This window comes from Chiloscyllium plagiosum, unplaced genomic scaffold (genome assembly GCF_037043375.1).
Source record: "Chiloscyllium plagiosum isolate Xiang-an unplaced genomic scaffold, Cpla_swu_hap1 HiC_scaffold_8, whole genome shotgun sequence".
Classification (NCBI taxonomy): domain Eukaryota; kingdom Metazoa; phylum Chordata; class Chondrichthyes; order Orectolobiformes; family Hemiscylliidae; genus Chiloscyllium; species Chiloscyllium plagiosum.
The window spans coordinates 71,524,701-71,549,016 of NW_028270146.1; the positions used below are offsets into that span (position 1 = coordinate 71,524,701).

The 24,316-nt window shown below is 38.5% G+C and overlaps 1 protein-coding gene across 4 annotated transcripts in view; it reads right to left on the bottom strand.

The window, feature by feature from the left end:
- Positions 1-24,316, bottom strand: part of akap6 (A-kinase anchoring protein 6) — a 418,819-nt gene that overhangs the window by 89,162 nt on the left and 305,341 nt on the right. For all 4 annotated transcript variants that reach the window (XM_087989959.1, XM_043697890.2, XM_043697891.2 and 1 more), the window contains exon 11: positions 1,322-1,468. In XM_087989959.1, the coding sequence (XP_087846085.1) occupies positions 1,322-1,468 (147 nt within the window). The remainder of the gene's footprint in view (positions 1-1,321; positions 1,469-24,316) is intronic.

Here is a 24,316-nt window from a genome sequence, read left to right on the forward strand (position 1 = left end):
TAAATCCGAGAGTGAGAGCCCATACACTTTGTCAACAGAGTGAAATAGCAAGCAGTGACTGAACTACATTGTGTTTTTTTAAATGAAAGACGAAGATATATAAATGCATTGACAAATTGACAACTTCCTTCACAGCTTGACAATTTGATTGAATTTGAAAGTTGAATGTATAATCCACCGTTTAACACATTCATGTCTGTGTTTAACAATCTCAAAGTGCACTTGACTTCTCCCAAGTGGCACATTGCACCTTGAAAATTCCTCTCCCGGATGTGCTTTTCCCCAACTTAAAGTATATCCCACCTTCCAAATGGGTATCATGCATCTCCAAAGAAATCCAGCAGCTTTCAACCTTCTTATGAAAGATCTAAAACCCATACCTTTTGTTTTAGATGAATGAAAACCAGATCTGGCTTCAGGCAATTCCCCACACCATTGCCTTCCTTGTTGAAGAGTGTGGTGTTGGGAAAGCACTGCCAATCAGGCAGCATCCGAGGAACAGGAGAGTTAACATTTCAGGCCTAAGCCCTTCGTCAGGAATGAATCCTCATTCTTGATGAAGGGCTTATGCCCAAAACATTGACTCTCCTGCTCCTCAGATGCTGACTGACCGGCTGTGCTTTTCCGGTTCCGCACTCTTCAACGCTGATCTGCAATCCTCACTTTCTCTTAGTTGATTACACCATTTCCTTCCACCTGATGAAAATGGCAGGACTGGGTTTTAGGGCAAGACTTCTGGAATTGGGGCTCTAGTATCATTTTGACACTGACTGCTCCATTCACTTCTTTTCTTTTTTTCTCTCTTTTTGTTCTTTTTTCCTTTCAACTCATCTCCTGTCCTCAAACAGCATCGGTGAGGCGGGTTGGGCCAGTGCGGACTCAATTTGAAACCCAGAGCAGACTTGAAGTATGGCCCAGCATGGACTCAAGGGACCCCAATCTCAAAGTGAAACCAAGCACGGATTCCTGGCCTTGAGGTTAAGCCCAAAATGGACCCGTCTGTTCCTTCTGATTTTTTTCTTTTTTTCTGTGCTTTAGAATGTCTGCAATGCTGAACTTTTAACTTTATTGCTTTATGTTTCTAATTTATACCCAAGATTTTGTACTGAGACACCTTCATACCTAAGATGGCACCAGAAATGGTGACTTTATACACGTTTCACTGTATTCATGTATCTCTGAACTTGAATATATGAGACAATAAAACCTAATTCTAATTCTAAAACAGAAGATGACTCGTAAGAAAAATGGGAACTCACAATAGCTGCAAATCATAAACTGAAATTCAATATACATCTGAACTGTTACAAAAAAAACATACCTCTAATAGTTGCCATTTGTCTTTAATTTCCTCTACCTTTTCAAGAATTTCACTGGGTAATGAGTTACCAGCTTCTCTCAGACATGCAACCTTCTTTAGTAAATGTAGTTTCTTAGGAAGCCACATTGACATCTCCATGCTGTATCCCTGTAAAACAAAATAGTCTATTACATGATCTTTCCAATTGAAATATAGCCAGTTTTGTATAAGCGGTCATTTCGTTCTCGTGCAATCCCATGTTATAGGAAAATTGCATAATAGCAGCACCTTTTAATCTAATGGGGCCAGAGTCATGGTGTAACGAATACATACTTTAAAATTTCGCGCTTTAGAAACCATGTCCCCAATCTGTCAATCATGTTACAGCAAATTTGTGTTAACAAAACACACGTTATAGCAGAACAGCCTGTACCATACGATCTGCATTCAAAACGCTATTATTAATTTGTAAGTAGGACATGGACCCAATTCAAATTGACTTTAATTCCTTTAAAATTTTAATCAATATAGTATTCAAAAAGTGTAAATATTTCCATGCTGTGAAAATACAAGAAGAAGATTGACAAAAAGTATTATTGTGAAAATATTTAGCTAAGCAGATTTTAGATCTTTTTCCATAATTACAAAATAGGCCTAGTTTTGTGAAAAAATTAACTTAATGATACTGTGTTACCTTTGAAAATATGGTGATACCTGTATTTAGGATGCAGAACAAATCCAAAACATTTAATTTTGTGGACCTTAGAATGCATAATGTTCTTTTTAACATTTACATAACTGGCATATTGGAAGTGACTGAGGGCAGAAAACCGTTCTTTATTCTTTCTTTATTTTGTTTGGCAATATTGAATTCACATTCTGGTTTAGTGGTGCTGGAAGAGCACAGCAGTTCAGGCAGCATCTGAGGAGCAGTGGATGCTGCCTGAACTGCTGTGCTGTTCCAGCACCACTAATCCAGAATCTGGTTTCTAGCATCTGCAGTCATTGTTTTTATCTTAAAAAAGTGCTGCTGGAAAAGCGCAGCAGATCAGGCAGCATCCAAGGAGAAGGAGAATCGGCGTTTCAGGCATAAGCCCTTCTTCAGGAATGAGGAGGGTGTGCCAAGCAGGCTAAGATAAAAGGTAGGGAGGAGGGTCTTGGGGGAGGGGCGTTGGGTATGTGATAGGTGGAAGGAGGTTAAGGTGAGAGTGATACGCCGGAGAGGGGGTGGGGGCGGAGAGGTCGGGAAGAAGATTGCAGGTCAAGAAGGCGGTGCTGAGTCTGAGGGCTGGGACTGAGAAAAGGTGGGGGGAGGGGAAATGAGGAAGCTGGAGAAATCCGCATTCATCCCCTGTGGCTGGAGGGTTCCTAGGCGGAAGATAAGTCGCTCTTCCTCTAGGCGTCGTGTTGCCATGATCTGGCGATGGAGGAGGCCAAGGACCTGCATGTCCTTGGCGGAGTGGGAGGGGGAGTTAAAGTGTTCAGCCACGGGGCGGTTTGGTTAGTTGGTGCGGGTGTCCCAGAGGTGTTCTCTGAAACGTTCCGCAAGTAGGTGGCCTGTCTCCCCAATGTAGAGAAGGCCACATCGGGTGCAGCGGATGCAGTAAATGATGTGTGTAGAGGTGCAGGTGAATTTCTGATGGATATTGAAGGATCCCTTGGGGCCTTGGAGGGAAGTGAGGGGGGAGGTGTCCACTTCCCATTAGAGGGGCGGGGTCCACTTCCCACTCCTCTGCCCTTGAACCCCGCCCCTCCAATCGCCACCAAGACAGAACCCCACTAGTCCTCACCTACCACCCCACCAACCTCCAGATACATCGGATCATAATTCGTCATTTCCGCCACCTCCAAACGGACCCCACAACCAAGGATATATTTCCCTCCCCACCCCTATCAGCATTCCAGAAAGACCACTCCCTCTGCGATTCCCTCGTCAGATCCACACCCCCCACCAACCCAACCTCCACTCCCTGCACCTTCCTGTGCAACCGCAAAAAATGCAAAACTTGCGCCCACACCTCCCCCCTCACTTCCCTCCAAGGCCCCAAGGGATCCTTCAATATCCATCAGAAATTCACCTGCACCTCCACACACATCATTTACTGCATCCACTGCACCCGATGTGGCCTCCTATACATTGGGGAGACAGGCCACCCACTTGCGGAATGTTTCAGGGAAAACCTCTGGGACACCCGCACCAACCAACCCAACCGCCCTGTGGCTGAACACTTTAACTCCCCCTCCCACTCCGCCAAGGACATGCAGGTCCTTGGCCTCCTCCATCGCCAGACCATGGCAACACGACGCCTGGAGGAAGAGCGACTTATCTTCTGCCTAGGAACCCTCCAGCCACAGGGGATGAATGCGGATTTCTCCAGCTTCCTCATTTCCCCTCCCCCCACCTTTTCTCAGTCCCAGCCCTCAGACTCAGCACCGCCTTCTTGACCTGCAATCTTCTTCCCGACCTCTCCGCCCCCACCCCCTCTCCGGTCTATCACTCTCACCTTAACCTCCTTCCACCTATCGCATTCCCAACGCCCCTTCCTCAAGTCCCTCCTCCCTACCTTTTATCTTAGCCTGCTTGGCACACCCTCCTCATTCCTGAAGAAGGGTTTATGCCCAAAACATCGATTCTCCTTCTCCTTGGATGCTGCCTGACCTGCTGCGCTTTTCCAGCAACACGTTTTTAAGCTCTGATCTCCAGCATCTGCAGTCCTCACTTTCTCCTAATTGTTTTTACCTTACCAATATTGAATTCACGTCAATACAATAAGAAATATGCCAGTTCTTAATTGATAATTTCATTCAATTATTTCATATTTTACTCAATGTTTCATCATTCTCTAGAGAGTGTTTCCAAGTAAAGATGCTTAATAGCACAAAGAATTACAGATGCTGGAAATCAGGAACAAAAACAGAAATTGCTAGAAAACTCCTCAGGTCTGACAGCACCTGTGGAGAGAAAGCAGAGTCAATGTTTTGGGTCCAGTGACCTTCCTCAGAACTGACTGAAGCTGGGGGGGGGGGGGGGGGGACTGGGGACAGGTGGAGATGGAGCCCAGACAGTTGGGCAGACAAGAGAATGGGTAAAGGTCAACCTGGAAGAATCATTAGCTGCTAATGGGGACCATTAGTGGCTGACAATGGATTATTTATGGTTACAGCCCATGTGATGACAAGACCTGGTCTGTGGGGCATGAAGTAAGGACATGGGAAAAGGTGCTCAGGCTCTAAAATATAGTTCTGAGGAAGGATCGGTTGACCTGAAGTGTTAACTCTGATTTCTCTCCACAGATGCTACTAGACCTGCTGATCTTTTCCAACAATTTCTGTTTCTGTTCCTAAAGATTTTGAACTCAAAATTGAGTCCTGAAGGCTACAGGGTCATCAGGTGGAAAAATGAAGTGTTATTCTTCTGGCTTGCACTGGAACTTCGCAGGAGCACTGTACCAAGACTGAGACAGAAAGAGAAAAACTGCAGATGCTGGAATCCAAGATAGACAAACAGGAGGCTGGAAGAACACAGCAAACCAAGGAAGCATCAGGAGGTGGAGAGTCAAGGTTTCTGGTGTAACCCTTCTTCAGAACTGGGGTTGGGTGAAAGGGGAGCTGCAGACAAAGGAGGGGGGAGGCAGGAGGTAGGGATAAGTGAACAGGTAGATGGTATGACCTGGTTGGTCGATTGTGAGGAATGAATCCGGTTGGTAGGTGGTGTGTTGAAGTAGAAGGCAACACGAAGCTCAGCATCATTTTTATGGACAGAATGTAGGTGTTCTACACAGCAGCCACCAAGCCTGCATTTAGTCTTCCCAATGTAGAGGAGAACACGTTGTGAGCAGCAAATACAGTTGACTACATTGAGCAAAGTACAGATAATTTGCTGCTTGTATAGTGAGGAGAGAGGAAGTAAACAGGCAGGTGATTGCATGGGAAGGTGCTGGGAGATGTGTGGAGTTGTTGGCAGTGGAGGAGGAGTAGACCAGGGTGTCCCTGCAACCTGGCAAGTTCATTGCAACGTATGGTGTCAGTGAGTTCCAAAGTACAGTGCCTGGTGTGTTATGAGTTAATCCGAGATCAGTCATGGTGATTGTTGCAAGGCTTGTGTTTTGCCAATGCTGTCTCCCATCAAAGGATGGGAAGTAGTCACTATCATGAGGTAATTGGTGAACAGACTCTCAGATAAGGCCCAGAGAAGCAAGAGGCAAGGTACATCTGTCAAGTAACTGCACTTTCATGTCAGGGATTAGTTCCAAGTAGTTTCTCACCTGTGCATACCAGAATCATAAAATAAATATAAATGAGGCAAGACTAGATAATAATGAGATGCAATTGCATGGAAATAGCATGCTCACTGACAGTGAGATTTGGAACTTGCCATTGAAACTTTAAGGGGAAGATCAGACTTTTTTTTCTCAATGTTGAGAATCAGATCTTTTCATTCTTGCTGTGTTTTCCCAAATTTCCAATCATTGTCTGCAGCTCACCCAGAGCTCTGGAAAAAAAAGTCAACAGTACACCAACAATTGAAGAAGAAGCCTGCCCCATAGCCATAAGATGTTAGGTGCTGCTAATGCATGAATTTATTGCAAAGGGAAATTCCCAATGAATCCTGCATCCAGTTAAGTCTTTGGATGGGCATGTTTTGCCACCTAAAAGGCAGGGGTCAGTGTTTTCTTTTAAAAGGCAGGTTGGAAGGAAAACTGGTATTATTTTCTCAGGGGATAAGCTGCGATGGTCAAGAGGACCCTCCATGATATCCCCTTTCTTAACATCATCTTAGAATCCTTAAAATAAGGATTACCCACTGTCAGCTGCCTGCCCATACCAATCATATCTGGCATTGCCATGGGAATATTGGGGTCAATTGAGTTTTTAGATCAGTTCAATTAGCCCTTAATTATTTCTTTCTATATGGTGGGCAAGTTGTAACTTTTGGCACCCATCCACTCTCTGTACCATGATGGTGAGTTAGTGCTTGGGTGAGAATGTGGTGGGATAGCTACCTGATCTATTTTACATACCCATCTCTTGCCAAAAGTATGCCTGGCAGGGCCATGCAATTCTCGTCCCACACTTCCAGGACCTTTAAATATCTTCCATTTTCTTGCTTATACTGTATTCCAACTTCCGTATTCAAAGAGGAATGTTGATCTGATATGGCATTTTGGTAATCTCATCCTGCTTTCCATAGGGATTGTCTTATTTCTAAGGAGGCCAGACATTTTTGCAAGGGTTTGTTTTTCACATGTTATGTACTTAATGTTTTAATTACTTTTCCATCAGATAATATTATAAAAGGATTTATAACCACAAATACATTAATAGATTATAAAAACAAAGTAATAATAAACACTACTAAATTTTTGGTTAGGCTGCATTTCAAATAGACTTTGCAGGTTTAGGCACCTCACCTTATGAAATGATGTCATGACTATTGGGAGGGTGCAGGAGTAATTCATTCAGATGATACTATGATGAAACATTTTCTTTGTAAAGACCCTAAAAAAATTAAAGACAGAATCGTCCAACCACACCCACCACCCTCCCCCACCTCCAAACAAAATGGGCAATGGTGAGTCAGTTGGGAAAATATAGCAAGAACAGAAAAGTGAGGTTTTTCACCAAGATTTTAAATGCAAGAAAAATATCTCGCTCGTGAGCAGCCAGAGATCTATTTGCATATATTAACATCTCATTATTACCTAATCTCACCTCATTTATGTGCAGGTTGCTATTTTTTCAGGCAATGGAAAGAAACTAGTTAGCAACAATTCCCAACATTGAAGTTTGAATGGGTATCTGGCAGGTGCCTCTCCAACCTCTTCTCCAGATATTCATCTTGGCCAGTATACCCCAACAGCTCGGGGCACGTTCTTTTGGCAGTAATTGCTTGTACATCCAGGGAGGTTGGCATTGGCAAAGCACCAGCCTCACCATATCATTAGGGCATATTTAGGACTCATTTATAATACACATCAGCTCAAAAGATACATTCATTGCAACATTAACTTGCAATACTGCAGCCAGGCCACATTGCCCTTAGTAATAGGATCCATCTCATTCATCTGAACAAGGTGCATTTCTGGGGTCTTAGCTTGCTTTCTTAGCCCTTACTCACACCATCGCTGCCCTACCTTGCCGTTTAGAGCAGACAGATAGTCAGGCAACTTTTCATGTTTAGCAGCAATGAACAGTCAAGAGGCATTATGGTCAGTCATAGGGCTGGTCTGTCATTAGTCTGCAAATGTGATAAAATTCTATATTCTGTTAGCATGTTGCCCGAAAAGGAGTATTCAAACTTTTTACCTAGGTATTATCTTGTGTGGCAGACAAAAGGCAGGGAACTGACTCAAACGTTAAACAAACCTTTTTTCATTTAACCTTTTAAGAACTCAATATAAAAGATACATTCATTGCAACATTAACTTATTATTTCAGCTAACTTTACCATTAATTCACTTCATTTAAATTCACTTTACCTTACTTCACTATATCGACATTTTACCCTAATGCCTCCTTTAATTAGTAAGTTTGGCTTTAATCAAATACTACCCCCAGTTTGAGAACTGGTCAACTTCATTCTCCATGCAGATCTCGCCTCGTGGTTCTTTGTCCTCTCTGCGAGTAACTTCAGGGCACATAGTTTTCCAATGTGGCCTCAAAGGTTTCTTCTTCTCTCTCGGAGAAAAAATTCTTTGCTCTGCAACATGTATTCCCTTTCTAGAATGATTTCTGGCACTCGGCCAATGAATTGATCAAAGCCTGATCACATTATTCAATCCCAGCCAACAGAATTCACTGGTAAACAACTCCCAAATGTTTACACCAAGCTCTGAACGGTGACATTCCATAGTCTACATATGCTGTAAATCTGAGGAAGGGTTACCGAACCCGAAATGTTAACTCTCACAGATGCCGCAAGACCTGCTGATCATTTACAAGTTTGAACTTTTCCAGCAACACATTTTCAGCTCTGGTTGTAGCTCTTAAACAGTCTTGTAGCCATTTCTGCTGCTGCCATCTGACCACAAGAGCATAAAGGTGTCTTTCAAAAGATTATTACAGGTTTAGTAGGCATCATATCCAGTCATAATGAGGAATTGTAAAGAAGTTATATACGGGGAACAAGAAAATGGCAAAATAATGATTTTGGTTCTCTCTTCATAAAGGAAGACACAAATAATACCCCAAACATTTTGGAAAACACAGGGTTTAGAGAAAGGGGGGATCTTGCAGGTGGTTTGTGTTCCCATGTAGCTGCTACATTTGTTCTTCGAGACGGAAGTGGTCATAGGTTTGGAAGGTGCTGTCTGCGAACTTTTGCTGAGTTTTTGCAGTACACAGTGCTGCTACTGAACGTCAATAGTGGAGGGAGTGGATGTTTGTGGATGTGGTGCCAATCAAATGGGCTGCTTTGTCCTGGATGGTGTCAAGATTTTTGAGTGTTGTTGGAGTTGCACCCATCTAGACAAGTGGGGAGAATTCTATCACGCACCTGGCTTGTGCCTTGTAAATGGTGGAAAGGCTTTGGAGATTCAGAATTTGAGTTACTTGCAGCAGTATTTCTAGCCTCTGATCTGTTCTTGTAGCCACTGTGTTTATGTGGTGAGTCTAGTTGAGTTTCTGGTTAATGATAATCCCCAGGATGTTGATAGTGGGGGTATCAAGTATAATTCAACCATTGAATGTCAAGGGGCAGTGGTTAGATTTTCTCTTATTGGTGGTGGTCATAGCCTGGCATTTCTGTGGCTAGAATGTTACTTGTCACTTGTCAGCCCAAGCCATGTGATTCGTCCAGTTTCATTTCTTTGAGACTTTGTAGCTATTGACAAATTGAATGGCTTGCTAGGACATTTGAGAGGTCAATTGAGAATTAGTCACATTTCTTTGCTCTGGAGTCACATGCAGGCCAGACCAGATGAGGAGGGCAGATTTTCTTCACTGAAGGACGTTGGTGAACCAGATGGGTTTTTTTGGACAATTTACATGGTTTCATGGTTATCAGTAGATTCTTAATTCCAGTTCTCTCTTTTTTTATTGAATTCAAATTCCACCATCTACCATGGTGGGATTCAAACCTGTGTCCCCAGAACATTAGCTGAGTTTCTAGATTAATAGTCTAATGATAATACCAGTAGGCCATTGCTGAGTACAGTTTCTCACGTGGAGACGTCACAACTAGGTTTTCCAATGGTGGTCATGGATTTATCGTGAAGAGTCAGGAAAATAAATCAAGGATCAAAACATCTTGAACATCCTTGCTTTTCATGCTTAACAGTGACATTGGCTGATGGCTCCTGCCCGCCTATCAGCCAAGGAATGATACTCAAAGCAGAGGTACTTCAAAGAAAGAGATAAAATTAAAGAATGACTCTTACAGTAATATGTTGCTTTCACATTGCTAATCCTATGTTAGTTCTATTTTTAAAACTAAATGAACTAACAATATTCACCAATGCATTAAAATCCAAAAATTACCTAAGCTAGAATACCTACACAGTTAATTAATCAAAGGAAATGTAACAATACAGTATCTAATTCTATTTAAATCACCGGTCTACACCTACATTTGAAAAACTGTAAATCTGATAAAAGGTTTGAATGACCTTCCCAACTATTTATTTGAATAGTTAACTATGAGCACAAAGGCACAATCTTTGGATTCAGTTTTTCAAAAAGAAGGAAGATATAGTTCCTTGTACTAATAGGACAAAAGGGTATATAGAGAAACCACGAACAGGGTACTGAATTGCATGATCAGCCATGAGCACATTGAATAGCAGAGCAGGCTCAAACAGCTGAATAGTCTACTCCTGCTCCTATTTTCTGTTTATATGTTTCATTCTATCAAACTTTTATGCCCGTTTGTTTCCGAAACTGTCCAGCTGCCTTCGGATTGTTTGAAAATTTCCTGCGAAAAGTTGGAGATATATTTAATTTATTTAATAATGCTACAAAATGTAAGCGTTGTTACAGTATATAAAATCTTTATGTTAAAATATTTTAAAACATAGTGAATGTGCCATTTTTTTTTTCCTTACATTAAATGCATGTTCCTATATAACACTTTTGGTAAATAATTGCACCAAAAACTTCTGCCCAATTTGAGAATCTGACAAAGTTTTGAAACATTTTTAATTGTCACCACAACAGAAGTTATTTTCAATCTACTATAGAAAACTTATTTTGACAGATTTGGAATTTTCTCAGTTTTCTTCTTCATCAAAAAACAACCAACCCATTTGACTGGAGAAGAAAATACCATAGAAACTTTACAGAACTGATCTGATCTTGAACATAAGAAAATATCTACACTGTAGAATGTGTAACATAGAACCCTGCATGAGTCTATTTGTTGGTGAAACAATGATATATTCAGAAAGGAATTCAGAAAGATGATCAAGATTATGATGCATCTCCTTTGCTGCATGACCGTAATATGTGAACTTTTTCTGAGAATTCAGCTGTTGCAATAAACTTTAGAATGGGTGGAAGAACAACAGGGTGATGGCATTCTAAATAATGCATGAAAAGCACACAATGAAACAATAGTCTCTCCATTGATCAGAGAGAATGAGGATTTGATTAAATAAATGCAAAGCCATGCTATAGCTATCTAACAGACATTGAAAAAGCCAATATATTTTGCAAAATAAGTGAGGTACCTTTACAACTATTTTGAGATGTGCTGTTGCAACCCATAATTAAGAATCATGTAGCTGAAATTGCTGTTACAAGGTGACAATGTTAAAATAAATAATTACTTCTAAAAAGCACCAACATACTTTTTTTCTGAAAACAACAAAACATAACTACAGTGTTTAATATTCACAATCTGACTGCTGAGCTGCATGGTAGCCTCATAGGAAGCTCATGTTTAATGTCATTCAGTGATGAACAAAAGCCCTTTTTATTTTGCAGTACAAGGTGCTAAGCTCTGCTGCATATATATATATATATATATATATATTCAGAATGTGTGAGAGGTCACAGCATCGCCTTATGTAATAATGTTACAGGCAAAAATAGCCATTTATTAAATTTTGATATAAGTAATGCAAGCAGGACAATCCTAACTATTGTTAATGAACACAGTTGGTTATCAGACAATGATTTCCAAATACAAAATTGAGAAACCGGTCCATTTTTTCACACAAAGGTATATGTCAATAATTGCAGAATATGGCAACAACAGGACAAGATCCTACAAATTTCCTTCTGTGAAGTTGCAATGGGATAACTTGATCCTAAACACATTTACTTTATGATCTTTGAAAAGATTAAAGAACTGCAATGTCATTTAAAATTGCCAGAACTCTCCAAGCAAATTACATTTGAGGTTCTGAATCAGTTTTTTCTTTGAGCAGATTCCATTTACACGCATTGCAAATCACATTACATAGCCCATGCATTGTTAATTGGACGTAGATTGCATTATCATCATTATAAATCAAACTCCAAATATCAAAATGAATTGCAAATTCACTAATAGGAGATCATGAACCAATCTTTTTAAATATCTTCCATTAATAATTAAATTCAAATTATATTACTCTGAAATTCTCTTATGAGGGCAGACAGCTTATTCACTGTGACCCTGCTTTTAAACAGCAGAAATCTTTCAACAAAGTTGCGGTTGTTCATGTGCAATTCGTTTAAAAGATTAATAGTTAATGTGAGAGTCAAAGGAAAAAAGTAATGATCAGATTTCTCTGAAATATGGCATCTAATGTATTGAAGACAAGTACTCATGACAGTTTAAAGGGTCAAAAGAGCACTTTCTTTACCGACTGTAAATGACTAAAGTACGTTGCAATGACAAGTATGTCATTTTGTCTGAGTGTTCAGATAAAGTAGTATCCATATGAAAAAGTGTTTAGAAACTACAGTAATCTGACAAATTGGAAATTATCTAAAGGAATTTTGATGATCGAGGTTGTGATGACATGGAGAGGTTACTTGTCGAAAATTTTATCTTAGCGAACATTACATTATGGTAGATTAATATTGCAATAACACCATTAGTAATAAACATTCCCATTGATTCATGCTGCACAGTCAACAGCCACAGATTTCAGATATTAAGCTAGAGAGTTCCCACTGCTCTGGACTCACAGAATGAAAAGAAGCAGTTGGAAAAAATAGCAGCAATCATTTAATGCTGATGACCTCTGACAGGCTCACAGCTCTTCTAGCTGCACAAAATTTGCATGGATTCTGTGTGCACAGGAACAATGTAACCTAAATGGTAGACAATCTTTATTATAATGAAGTGGGTGTCAAGGTCAATGTAAAACTGAGATGATAAATGGAGTGCTACCAGGCAAGAGGAGTCGCACATGCAATGTAGTGCTTTCACTTAATTGTTGCCTGAAACATACTGAGTTAATAAAACATAGAAAACAATTTCTGCCAATTAGTTTCACTTTAATGTGCTAAAGTATTAGCTGAGGAATCTCATAGATGGATGACAGCAATTTAATTTTGAAAATTCTGATTATATAAAAACTCCATCTTCTAGAATGTGATTTCAATGCGCAGTTCTCTGCTGCTAATCGGTAGCAGAAACTTCCTTTACAATTTAAGTTAGTCTTGCAGTTTATGAATCGGTTTTCTACAATTTTCCCACTTCATTTTCAGATTTTAATTGTCATACACCTGAAAATACAATCCCAGACACCAATTACAGAAAAGAACAGCTGTCATCAAAGATGGCCTGAATCTTGCACAACCTTTGTTATTCAATTGGCTGGCCAGCAAGTGGTAATAAGCATCTGGAGGAATGACAAGTTGAAAATATCATCTGTTGTTAATTCTCCCATAACAATTTATTTACTTTGATTTTTGGGAAAATGGACAATTGCAGATTGCAACCAGTCAGTTTGAAATCACAATTATCTCAAAAGTCAAAGCACATTTCACTTCTGTATAACAAACTTTTAACACAAAATAACAAGCATGACTGAGAACAATAGTCAACAGGATGGGGTGGCTCATTGGTGTAGCAATGTAGCAAGCCATAGTATAGTGTAACAGCAATGACAGTGTTTACAGTCATTTTAAACACTGTACATTCTTAATGTCAATTGCACCACTAGCGCAGGGGCAAAGTATAGGTGCTTAATTTCTTAACAGAGCAGGGTGAGAAAAGTGGAGAGAGCGTTCAACCACATTTCTCAGAGGAGGAACATGCACTGCCTCCAGAGTAACCTTATCAAAAAGTGATCTCAATGTTCAATTGTTGAAGAATGTAGTATGTCATAGAGAATTCAATAAGACAAGAAAAATAATTTGGTGCAAGTGGGGGGTGGTGAAAAAAATTCAACTGAATTATAAAATAATTGTTGTGGAATTGTCAAGTTAAGGCAAGGGGGATATCGAGAGAATGAAAGGGAATGAGTGAATCACCATATGCCTCATTTGGGCACCTGAATTTCAAATGGCACTGGAAAAGAAAAATTGGAAGCAAATCAAAAGCTTACAAGGGGACTAAAAAGGATTCAAAGATTATCACTGACAATTTTCATTTTAGAGGAGGAGGTGATATCATGGTGATGCAATGCACTAGTAATCCAGGATCCCATGTTGATGTTCTGGGGCCAAATGGATTCAAAACTCACCACTGGAGATAGCAAAATTTGAATTCAATAAAAATCTGGAAAAAAAAAACTAGTCCTGACATGTAATTATATCAATTGTTGCTAAACCCATCAATTCAATAACATCCTTCAGAGAAGACAACGATCTTCCTTACCTGGTCTGTCTTACAAGTGACTCCAGACCGTAATGTGGTTGACTGTTAATTAGGGCAATAAATGCTGATCTAACCTGTGATGCCCATTTCCCACGAATGAATACAAAAGAGATAAAAAGAATTTCAATCCCGTCTCCAATTAACTGTTTTTTGTACATCTTACCCACAGAATTCCCAACCATCAATTGGGAAACTCATTTTTATTGTTGCAAAATTTAACTAAATAACATGACAAAAATATGTTTGCTGAAAAGTCTTGATGACCAGACGCATGAAAAGCTAGAACAAACTTATCTGTGCGTGATTTGTCAGGTCTGGAGTATTGATGTGCCCAAGGGGTTGAGCCCAGCAGGGAGTAGGCTACAGAACTAAATAGCTGTGAAAGTCTTAATGTAGGATAGAATTGAAACTAACCTTTACATGACCTTGGGAGAAATATGCAAGAAGTAAAATTAATACTCTCGACAAGAAACATCCGAATTTCATATTCAGGCGTGTTTGCAAAAATAGAACTAAAGCCTCTTGACAAATGTCGCTGGTGCCAAACGAAACAACAAACTGTGGAGAAAAGGTTTCAACCGACCAGATCTGTTGCAAGGGAAGCATCTGAAACATTTGGAAAAGATCCAAAAAAGCAACAGACATCGAACAATATTGTTGTCAGGTTGATTATTCGGAGAAAATTTGTTTTTATTGTGTGGTTATGGGTGGGAGAAATTCCTAATTGCTCAATTATTATTGGTGAAATAAAAAATCAATAAAATGCTGTCGTTGTACAGAATTGTTGGAAGCTTTGAAACCTTTCAAAAGATACCCAGGTTAATTTAACCATATTATAATTTGCCGAAAAAAAAGATCGGCGAGGTTAAGTTTTGAAATAAGCCAGCGGTCCAAATTTGCATTTTTAAGTTACGAAGCATGGAAGGATCAAGTTTGAGTTTTCCAGAGACACGGGTTAGGAATTTAAACACTAAAGGTACGGATAGCAGCAATGTGGAAACACTGGTGACAGAGTTATTCTGGTTGGCAGTGAAATTGTCATTTGCAGTTTTACACAAGTTATTTGCAGCATTGTTCGATTTATGTTCGCCGTGAACTTATTCATTTCGTCAGGAAAAAAAATATTTATTTTTAAAGTTACAAAATGTCAATTTGGGTGATCTATATCAAAGTACCTCGTGCTCAATGTTCTCAGCAATCCCGGTCAGGATGGCTGTAAGTTTTTGTAACTATTTGTCCCAAAGTCCTGTTTGGGAAGTAGGCCATCTTGTGGACAGTAGTGGGTAAACGTAAATTAATTACCTAACGACATTAGGTTTGTACTTAAATGGTTAACCATAATTCAATACCAAGAGCTATAATTAAAGCTATACGTATCTTCATGAAGCAATTTTACGTCATTTTAAACTCATGTGAAAACTAACAATGATAAAGGTGGCATGGTGGCTCAGTGGTTAGCACTGCTACCTCACAGTGCCAGGGACCCACTTTCAATTCCCACCTTGGGCAACTGTCTGTGTGGGTTTCCTCCGGGTACTCTGGTTTCCTCCCACAGTCCAAAGATGTGCAGGGGAATGGGTCTGGGTGGGTTGCTCTTCAGAGGGTCAGTGTGGACTTGTTGGGCTGAAGGGCCTGTTTCCACACTGTAAGTAATCTAATCTAAAATAAGATTGCTAAACATTTGTACTGTCGGGCTTCAAAATGAAAATATCTGTTGAATGTATTCACTCCCCAATTCCAGGGTTATAATAACTAAGCCTTCTTGGAATGAATAATATGTAAAAAGATATACAAATTTTGCTTGGCTTAGAAAGTCTTAAGCAGTTGCTATAAATAAGCAAGTTTACAAATTACCCAACCGAGCTGACTAAATAACTAAGCATAAAAGTAATACGACATTTCTTCCCTGTACTCTACAGTCAGAGGTGGAAATCTTTGCCCTTCACAGTTCATATTCTTGTTCCCTGGACTGATGAAAAGTGCAACTGAGTCTGTAAAACTGTTGTTTGAAATCAAATCAATCTGTAGGAGGAGAAGTAGTCTGCAGAGACAGATTCTGTCTGATTTATAATCCATTGACTGCATGCAGTGTTATTTTAATGTTACACAATTTTGGGCTTTATATAACATAATAAAAAAAGTTCATTAAAGAGAAATAGTGCTGAAAGACAAAGCATGAAGGTTATTTGATATTTTTCCAATGAATAAATACAGCCTCCACTAAACTCTTGATCAATTAATGTAAACAAGCAAACATTTTCACAGCACATGATGTAAACACTGAAACACATGAAATAAATTTTCCATAATTCTTTCTCAATTTTTCATGATAACAGAAAAAACAAACCAGACCAACAAGGAAATTGGATGAAATTCAAACACAAGTCCTAAAAACATCCTTGTAATTACTGTATGAGATTTGTATCAATGTATGATTAATAGTTTCTTGGGAACAAAGGAGTTGGAATATTTCTGAAAAAAAGCATACTGCCCAAGCTTGGCTCTCAACTGGGTACAACCAAGAGTACTACAGTTCAGATGATCTGACTAAAGGAGGAAATCTGCTGGTGAGTTGGCAAGTTGTCTCTGATTGGCTGGGGTGTTACTCTAACATAAACAATGAGCTATTGCAAACCTCCCAACAAAAATACACACTGTTAGATATGATTCTGCAATTGGATATCACTCGCTAAACAATCCTAGTGCACCACTAACTACACTAACAATCAATTTAAGATAATCAAACATGCACATATGCGCCTTATTTATATTGCTAGACATTCTAATGCAAGGTCCTATTCTCTACAAACAAAAGAAATATAGAACAAAGAGAACAAAGAAAATTTACAGCCCAGGAACAAGCCCTTCGGCCCTTCAAGCCTGAGCCGATCCAAATCTACTGTCTAAATCTATCGCCCAATTTCTAAGCATCTGTTTCCCTCTGCTCCCCATTAACTCATGCATTTGTCCAGACGCATCTTAAAGAATCTACCGTGCTTGCTTCTACCACCACTGCTGGCAACGTGTACCAGACGCACACCACCCTCTGTGTGAAATACTTGCCTCACATATCCCCATTAAACTTTCCACCTCTCGTTGTTGAATCCTTGTCTCTATTGAAAGCTTGTGTCTATCCTGTCTATACCCTTCATGATTTTGTAAACCTCGATCAGGTCCCCCCTCAATCTCCTTTTTTCTAATGAAAACAAACCTAACCTACTCAACCTCTCTTCACAGCTAGCACCTTCCAAGTTTTGTGGATTTTTTTGAATTACCCAAGAGCTTGGGGAGCATATTGTCCTGGTTGCATTCTCCATGGCAAAGCCTCAGCCAGAGTCAACCTTTCTAATGATTAACATTCTTTTCTATTGTACTATAAATTCTCTGATCAATTGAAATTTGGCATGCCTCTGGTTGTCCTGATCAGTTCAAGATAAAAAAAACCTGGCCAACAGGTCTCTGTTTCAAAGTTATGATTATTGCTAACACATTGCAACAAACCTAAGTACCTACAAAAATAGATCAAGAAATTTGAATTACTCAAAGTAACATGGATGTAGGAATCTCAACCAAGTCCCCATTCAGTTTCACTTGAGTTAATTAAGAAAGCAATAAACTGGAACTTGAAGATATTTGGAGCTTAATAAACATCAAAAGCTGTGCATCTACTATTTCACCTGTAATCAGAAGGAAAATCCTTTTTATGGAGCTAATTATCTTGAAGCATTTGGTTGTGCACTCATTTATGATTTTATTTCTGATTTAGTCAATTGGTCACTGACAATTGCATATTATATTAATACTGTGCTAATTTTTGTTATTGATTATTTCAAAATTTTAAATATCAATGCTTTGTTTAAATTCAAAATAATCCATATAAATTATTGATCATATTTAATCTTTAGTTTAGGAGTTCTCAGATATGTCGAAAAAATCTACTACTTTACAATATTTTCCAACTGTCTTTCCTGATGTCAATTGACATACTCATAAAATGACTTAGCATGGATGACATTTAATGAATTCTATAAGACCAAGAAATTCCTGATAAAATCTGCAATGCAGTTTAATCTAAGGCAAACATGTTAAGATTCAAATCAGAAGTAGCAGTTTCCCCAAAATATTGATACATTTAAAAGTTATAATTAATCTCATTTGTATATCACATGCCCTATGTGTGTACAGCTTAAAATATGGTTGAATATATGTAAAAAAATGTTCTTCAATTGATAGCATTAAAATGACAGAATTGATTATGATACAGGAGGCATTCCCCTGTTGTTTCTGCATCAGATCGCCATAGGAGCAATTTATCTAATTCACCTTTCCCCCATGGCCCTGCACATTCTTCTTTATCGAATAACAATCAAAATCTCTCTTTAATATCTTGATTGAACCTTGATTGGAGGGCAGAATAGTGACTCAGTGGTTAGCACTGCTGTCTCACAGTGCCATGGACCTGGGCTCAATTCCAGTCTTGGGTGACTGTGTGGAGTTTGCATGTTCTCCCTGTATCTGCATGGGTTTCTGCTGGGTTCTCAGGTTTCCTCCCACAGTCCAAAGTTGTGTAGGCTAGGTGGATTGGCCTTGGCCTTGGGAGGATCTTTCGGAGGATCAGAGCAAACTCAATGGGCTAAATGGCTTTTTTCTGCATTTTAGGGACTTTATATTCTAACACTTTGCATTTAACACATGAAACATTTTTCAATGTATTTATATATGTGTTTTATATATATATAGTAACAATTAATCCAAATCAATACTTCAGGCTGTGCATTCCAGGTCCTTATAGCTCATGTTGCCCTTATGTTGCCCTCATGTTGCCATTGCTTCTTGGCCAATTGCCTTAAATCTTCTTCATGATTAATCAAACCAATTGGAATATTATTTATGCAAATTACATCATGTATATGCTAGCCATGTCTCAGTTGGGAGCATTCTCACTTTTGAGTCACAAGATCTGGGTTCAAATCCCATTCCAGAATCCAAACAAGATCAAGATTAGTGTGGTACTAATATAGTACTGCACTGTTGCAGGTGTTGCAATTTGAATGAAACATTAAGCAAAAGCTCCATCTGCTTCTCAGGTGAAATTAAAAGATCCCATGCCACTATTTTGAAGAGAGCTGGGTAATTAACACTAGTATTCTTGACAATCTATATCCCTCAATCAACATTACAAAGCTAGATTATTCAGTTATTATTACACATTGCTGGTTTTAGGAGTTTGCTGTGCCTTGCTTCCTACTTTACGATAGCGACAATATCCCAAAAGTATTTAATCAGCTAGAAAGTGCTTTGAGATATCTGGTGGTCATGAAAATTGCCATGCAAATGCAAGCTTTGTTTCTTCCCTAAAATTAGATATAATGATGTCAGTTGATGTCAATTGCTTCATCTGAATGAGTAAGACTATCTTGGTGTCCCCATAGATTCTTAGATTCTCAGAATTATCCTCTACAAACTGAGACTAACTTGCTGAAATGTGTCAGTACCCATGCATACAGACTGACCAGCTCTAATAGATCTTCATTTATTCCTTTAAGTAGATCATATCAGTAACTCAGTAATTGGAGAAAATCCAAATGCTGAACTAATTTGGATATGTCTCCAGTTGAGATGTATCATCGTTTTACAGCAATTACTTTAGATTCTGGCTGCTTTATAAAGCTGTGATAATCTGATTCATTATTTTTAAATGCATAATATAAATATCTAATATTGTCTTTTAAAAAAGCACCAACAATTTATTCAATTGAAAGGCTAAAATCCCAGTTTCTGAACATTTAATTCCACGAGAAGTGAACACTTTTAATCTGATACCAAACTATTTAATCTACTGTTTTAACCAAAATAAAGAAAACTATTGTCTGTTGGCCAGAAAAGGTTTTACAATAGACACTAATCAGAAACATCATACAATACATCTTAATAAAAATGTGGATCGATAATATTAAATAATATTCCTACTTGATAACAAAATGTTGAAATCATCTTGGGTTAATATATTTCTGCGATTTAAATAAAATTGGTAAATTGTTTTCTGGTAAACCATTTTGGAAATGAATCTTGTTTTCAGAAGTGTATTTCTATCACCACGGAAACCTCTTTTGGGCTGCCACATCAGAGAAAACCCAACAGCTGCTTTTGTTTCCAGGGTAAAGCTTCTGCTTCATCTAAGCTCTTTCCTTTGAAAGAGTCTAGACCGCAATGTTGTTTATACATCTGCACCTGTCATTCGAAAAAGCTGATAATTTTTATTCTTGTAGTATTCTAGGTATTAAAATGCTGGACTGAAATAGGACATAATATCATGACTAATACAAATAAAGTCATTCTGTAGACATGGACACATTCTTGATAAAAGTGAGAATGTTAAAGAGACATGGCAGTGTGATAGATTACACTCTCAAGTAATTTATTAAGAGCTGTACTATGACTTTTCAAAAGTAATATTGCTTTCTAGCATCCATCCACATCAGCATTAAAATCTTCTTTACCTTGTAACATTAAAGCTTTGTCTTTTTCATCGACTCTTATAAATGGCTTTGGGGTTTGAAAGAAAACGTGTCAGAGGGAGTTATGTCTTAACTGTTGCTGGGATTATTCCCAGTCACATGGCCACTCTCTGCCACAAGTAGAGCACAAAAAGGTGACAAAGGCAGTGATTTCCTGTCAGCAAAGAGCAGAACAGGGCTGTCTAGAAGTGATGCAAATGAGGGAAACTTTCACCATGGTTTGTTTGATTCACTCAGGGTCAAAGCACGCCGAGCAGAGAGTGAGACACATGAGAGCAGGAAGAAACCCAAAGGAAATAGAACTAGTCTCTCAAGGAAATATAGCATGCTGTTCTGAAACTCCACTCCAGTGTCTTCTTTATATCCATTATATCCATTAGCTAAATAGAGCTGCACAAATACAATCCAGTAAAAAAAATTGTTTTAACTGGAAAAAGTGTTATCAAATATTGCTTGAAGTTACTGTCCATGAAATCAATATTAGATGGAACTAGTTTCACTCTTATGATCCGGTAAAGCCTGTTTATTCGAACTCATTTTAATGAAATAGATGTAATTTCTTATGCAATTTGTACTTTGGAAGATTGCTCCACAGTTGGATAACCCAGTTACTGCTTTGTAATTCAGTGCCTGATTTCTAAAAAGATACTGTAGTCGTCTTTCTTCTCTTTCCATTGAAAACATTTGTTCTGCTTTGAAATGCTATTGCAGATTACACACTGATACAAAACCTCAAAATCAGTGCAGCAAATTCAGAAAAATACCATTATGCAGGCACTGTCACACAACTCCAGAAGGGTAGTGAATGAACAGAAATAGTATCAAACTGACTTGCTGAAGCAACATATTGGTTTGAACAAAATATAATTAGCATCAAATAATTAATCACAGCTATCACACCAGAATTTCATAAAATCAGCCTTCAATGAATAAGTTTGAGAGATGAGATACTCTAAACTTTAGCTCTAGATTTGACTGTGAAAAGCTAAAGGCAAGGTGGATGGAAGATAAAAAAAAATTGAAAATTTGCTCCAGACCTTAACAATTAAAATTATATTTTGTCTTTGCATCAAAAGAACAATGCTTAGCTTGTAATTATCTCATTGTGGTATGAACACAACGCAATCATTTGTATTTCTCAGAGACTTTTGAACATTGGGTTATCACATTACCCAGCTTCAAAACTGAAGAAGTAAAAAAGATCATAAAACATAGCAGAAGTAGGCCATTCAGCCTACTAAAGCTGATTTAATCATCTTCAACTCCACTTTTCAGCCTTTTTCCAATTACTCTTCATTCCTTTTATTAAAATTCTATCTGAATCTTGAACACATTAAATGACTCACCCTCTATAGCCCTATAGAGAAAAGAATTCTACCGATTCACCTTCTAGTCTCTGTTTTGTATGGACGACCCATTATTCTGAGATTATGCACTCTGGTCCTAGACTCTCCCACAAGGGAAAACAACCTTTGTACATCTAGTCTGTTAAGTCCCCCAAGAATCTTGTATGTTTCAATAATGTCACCTGTCATTTTCCTAAACTATCGGACCAACCTACTCAAAGTCTCTTCTTTAAACACTTGCTCTATACCTGGGATAAATGCTTCTCTGAACTGCCCCCAATTCCATTATATCTGAAATAACTGCACAGAGGCTGGTATCCTGTCACTAAGTCACCCTTTACTGTATTTGTATGTGCACAGTGCATGGGCTCTGACCAGTCAGCTCAAAGCCTGTCCCTGGACTGAGGAGACCTTTTGAATCTTCTGTTTATATCTGTCAGCCAGGGCTCCCTGACTGGCCCAGGTTAACAACCCTGATCAAGGATCTCCCTGCCAATGAGATCCAGCTGGCCCTAGTTCCAATCACTCCAATATCTTTAATAAAAATAGAAATTTCTTGAAAAAGCTCAGCAAGTCTGGCAGCATTTGTGGAAAGAAATCAGAGGTAATGTTTCGGGTCAAGTGACCCTTCCTTAGAACATTACAATATCTTTCTTCAGACAAGGGGACCAGATAAGGGGATCGCATGATTCCAGATGTGATCTGATGAGTGTTTTGTATAGTGTTAGCAAGATTTCCCACCTTTATATGCCATTCCCTTTGAAATAATTGCTAACATTCTGTTTACCTTCCCTATTACCTGCTAAACTTGAATGTTAGCATTTTGTAATTTATGCACAATAAATTGCCCATATTCCTTTATATGTAGCTTTCTGCAGTGTTTCTCCATTTAAATAATGTTCAGCTCCTCTATTCTTCCTGCTAAAGTTCATAATCTCACATTTTTCCACATTATATTCCATTTGCCGAGTCTTTGGCCACCACGAACCTATTTATAATTCCTCTGTGGGCTCTTTATTTTATTCTTACCTCTTGCATTCCTTTCTAATTTTGTGTCATCTGCAAACTTAGCTATAGTACATGAACTTTTCTCATTCAAATTATTAATATATATTTTAAATAATTGCAGCCTCAGCACTGATCACTGTGACTCTCCATTAGTGATGGATTGGCATCTTGAAAATGCCTCCATTTCTCCCAACTCTTCTAAAGGTTACCCTCTATCCAGGGTAATATGCTACCCTCAGCAACATGGTAGCCTAATGTACATTACCTGATCAAATGCCTTTTAGAAAATAAGACATTTCTTCTCCACTGATACTACTAAACCTAATTAGTTTCTTCAGCATTTTCTGTTAAACCTTCATCTATCCTGCTTGTTACCTTTTCAAAGTATTTTAATATATTTGTCAAGAATGACTTCACCTTCATGAAGCCATGCTATCTCTGTTTGAGTGTATTATATATTTCTAAATGCTTTGCTATTACATCCTTTATAACAGACTCCACATTTTCCCCAAAACAGTTGTTAACTTGACTTGTCGATAGTGTTAGTTATTTATTTGTCTCCTTCCCTTTTTGAATAAATGTGATACATTGGTAATTTTACAATACTCTGGCATTTTTCCAGAACCTAAGGATTCTTTTAAGATTACTAGCAATGAATCCACTATCTCTGTAGCTACTTCCTTTAATATTCTGGGATGTATCACATCAAGGCCAGGGGATTTATGGGTCTTTAGCCCCATCAGTTTACCTCACATGCTTTCTCGAGTGCTGCTTATTTCCTCTCCCCATTTTTGATTATTTTGTATTTTTGGAATGCTATTAGCATCTTCTATTGTGAAGACTGTTGAAAAGTATTCATTCAAGTCCTCTGTCATTCCCTGGCTCCCCATTATCATTTTCCCAACCTCATTCTCAAAGGGGCCTATCTTTACTTTGGCCTCTCTGCAAAATGACTAAGGTGTAGTCATGTCTTGAATTCTGATGCTGATTTTGCAGCAGATGAAAAATTATTGAAAACAACAATTTGCATTTAAATTGCATCTTTAATGTAGTAAATTGTTCTAAGATGCTTTAGAGGAGAAAGCCCTCACAATCTTGATAATAAACCATTATAATGGTATCTTGAGTGTGATGTCCTGGTAAACTATTATCCTATGAAGAATCAACATGATAAGGAACAGAGGGAAAAACAAATTTGTTTTGAAACTTAATAATTAATATCTCTACATTATAAGACGTTGGACAGAATTTTACAGATGGAAGGTTTTCCTGACGTGCCAAACTGAAGAGGCAACAGAAAATATACCTGCCTGATATCAGCTGGCCAACAGCCATTGAATGCTGTGAAGAATTTCTGCTCTCCATACACAAATAAATCCTATACTAGGAA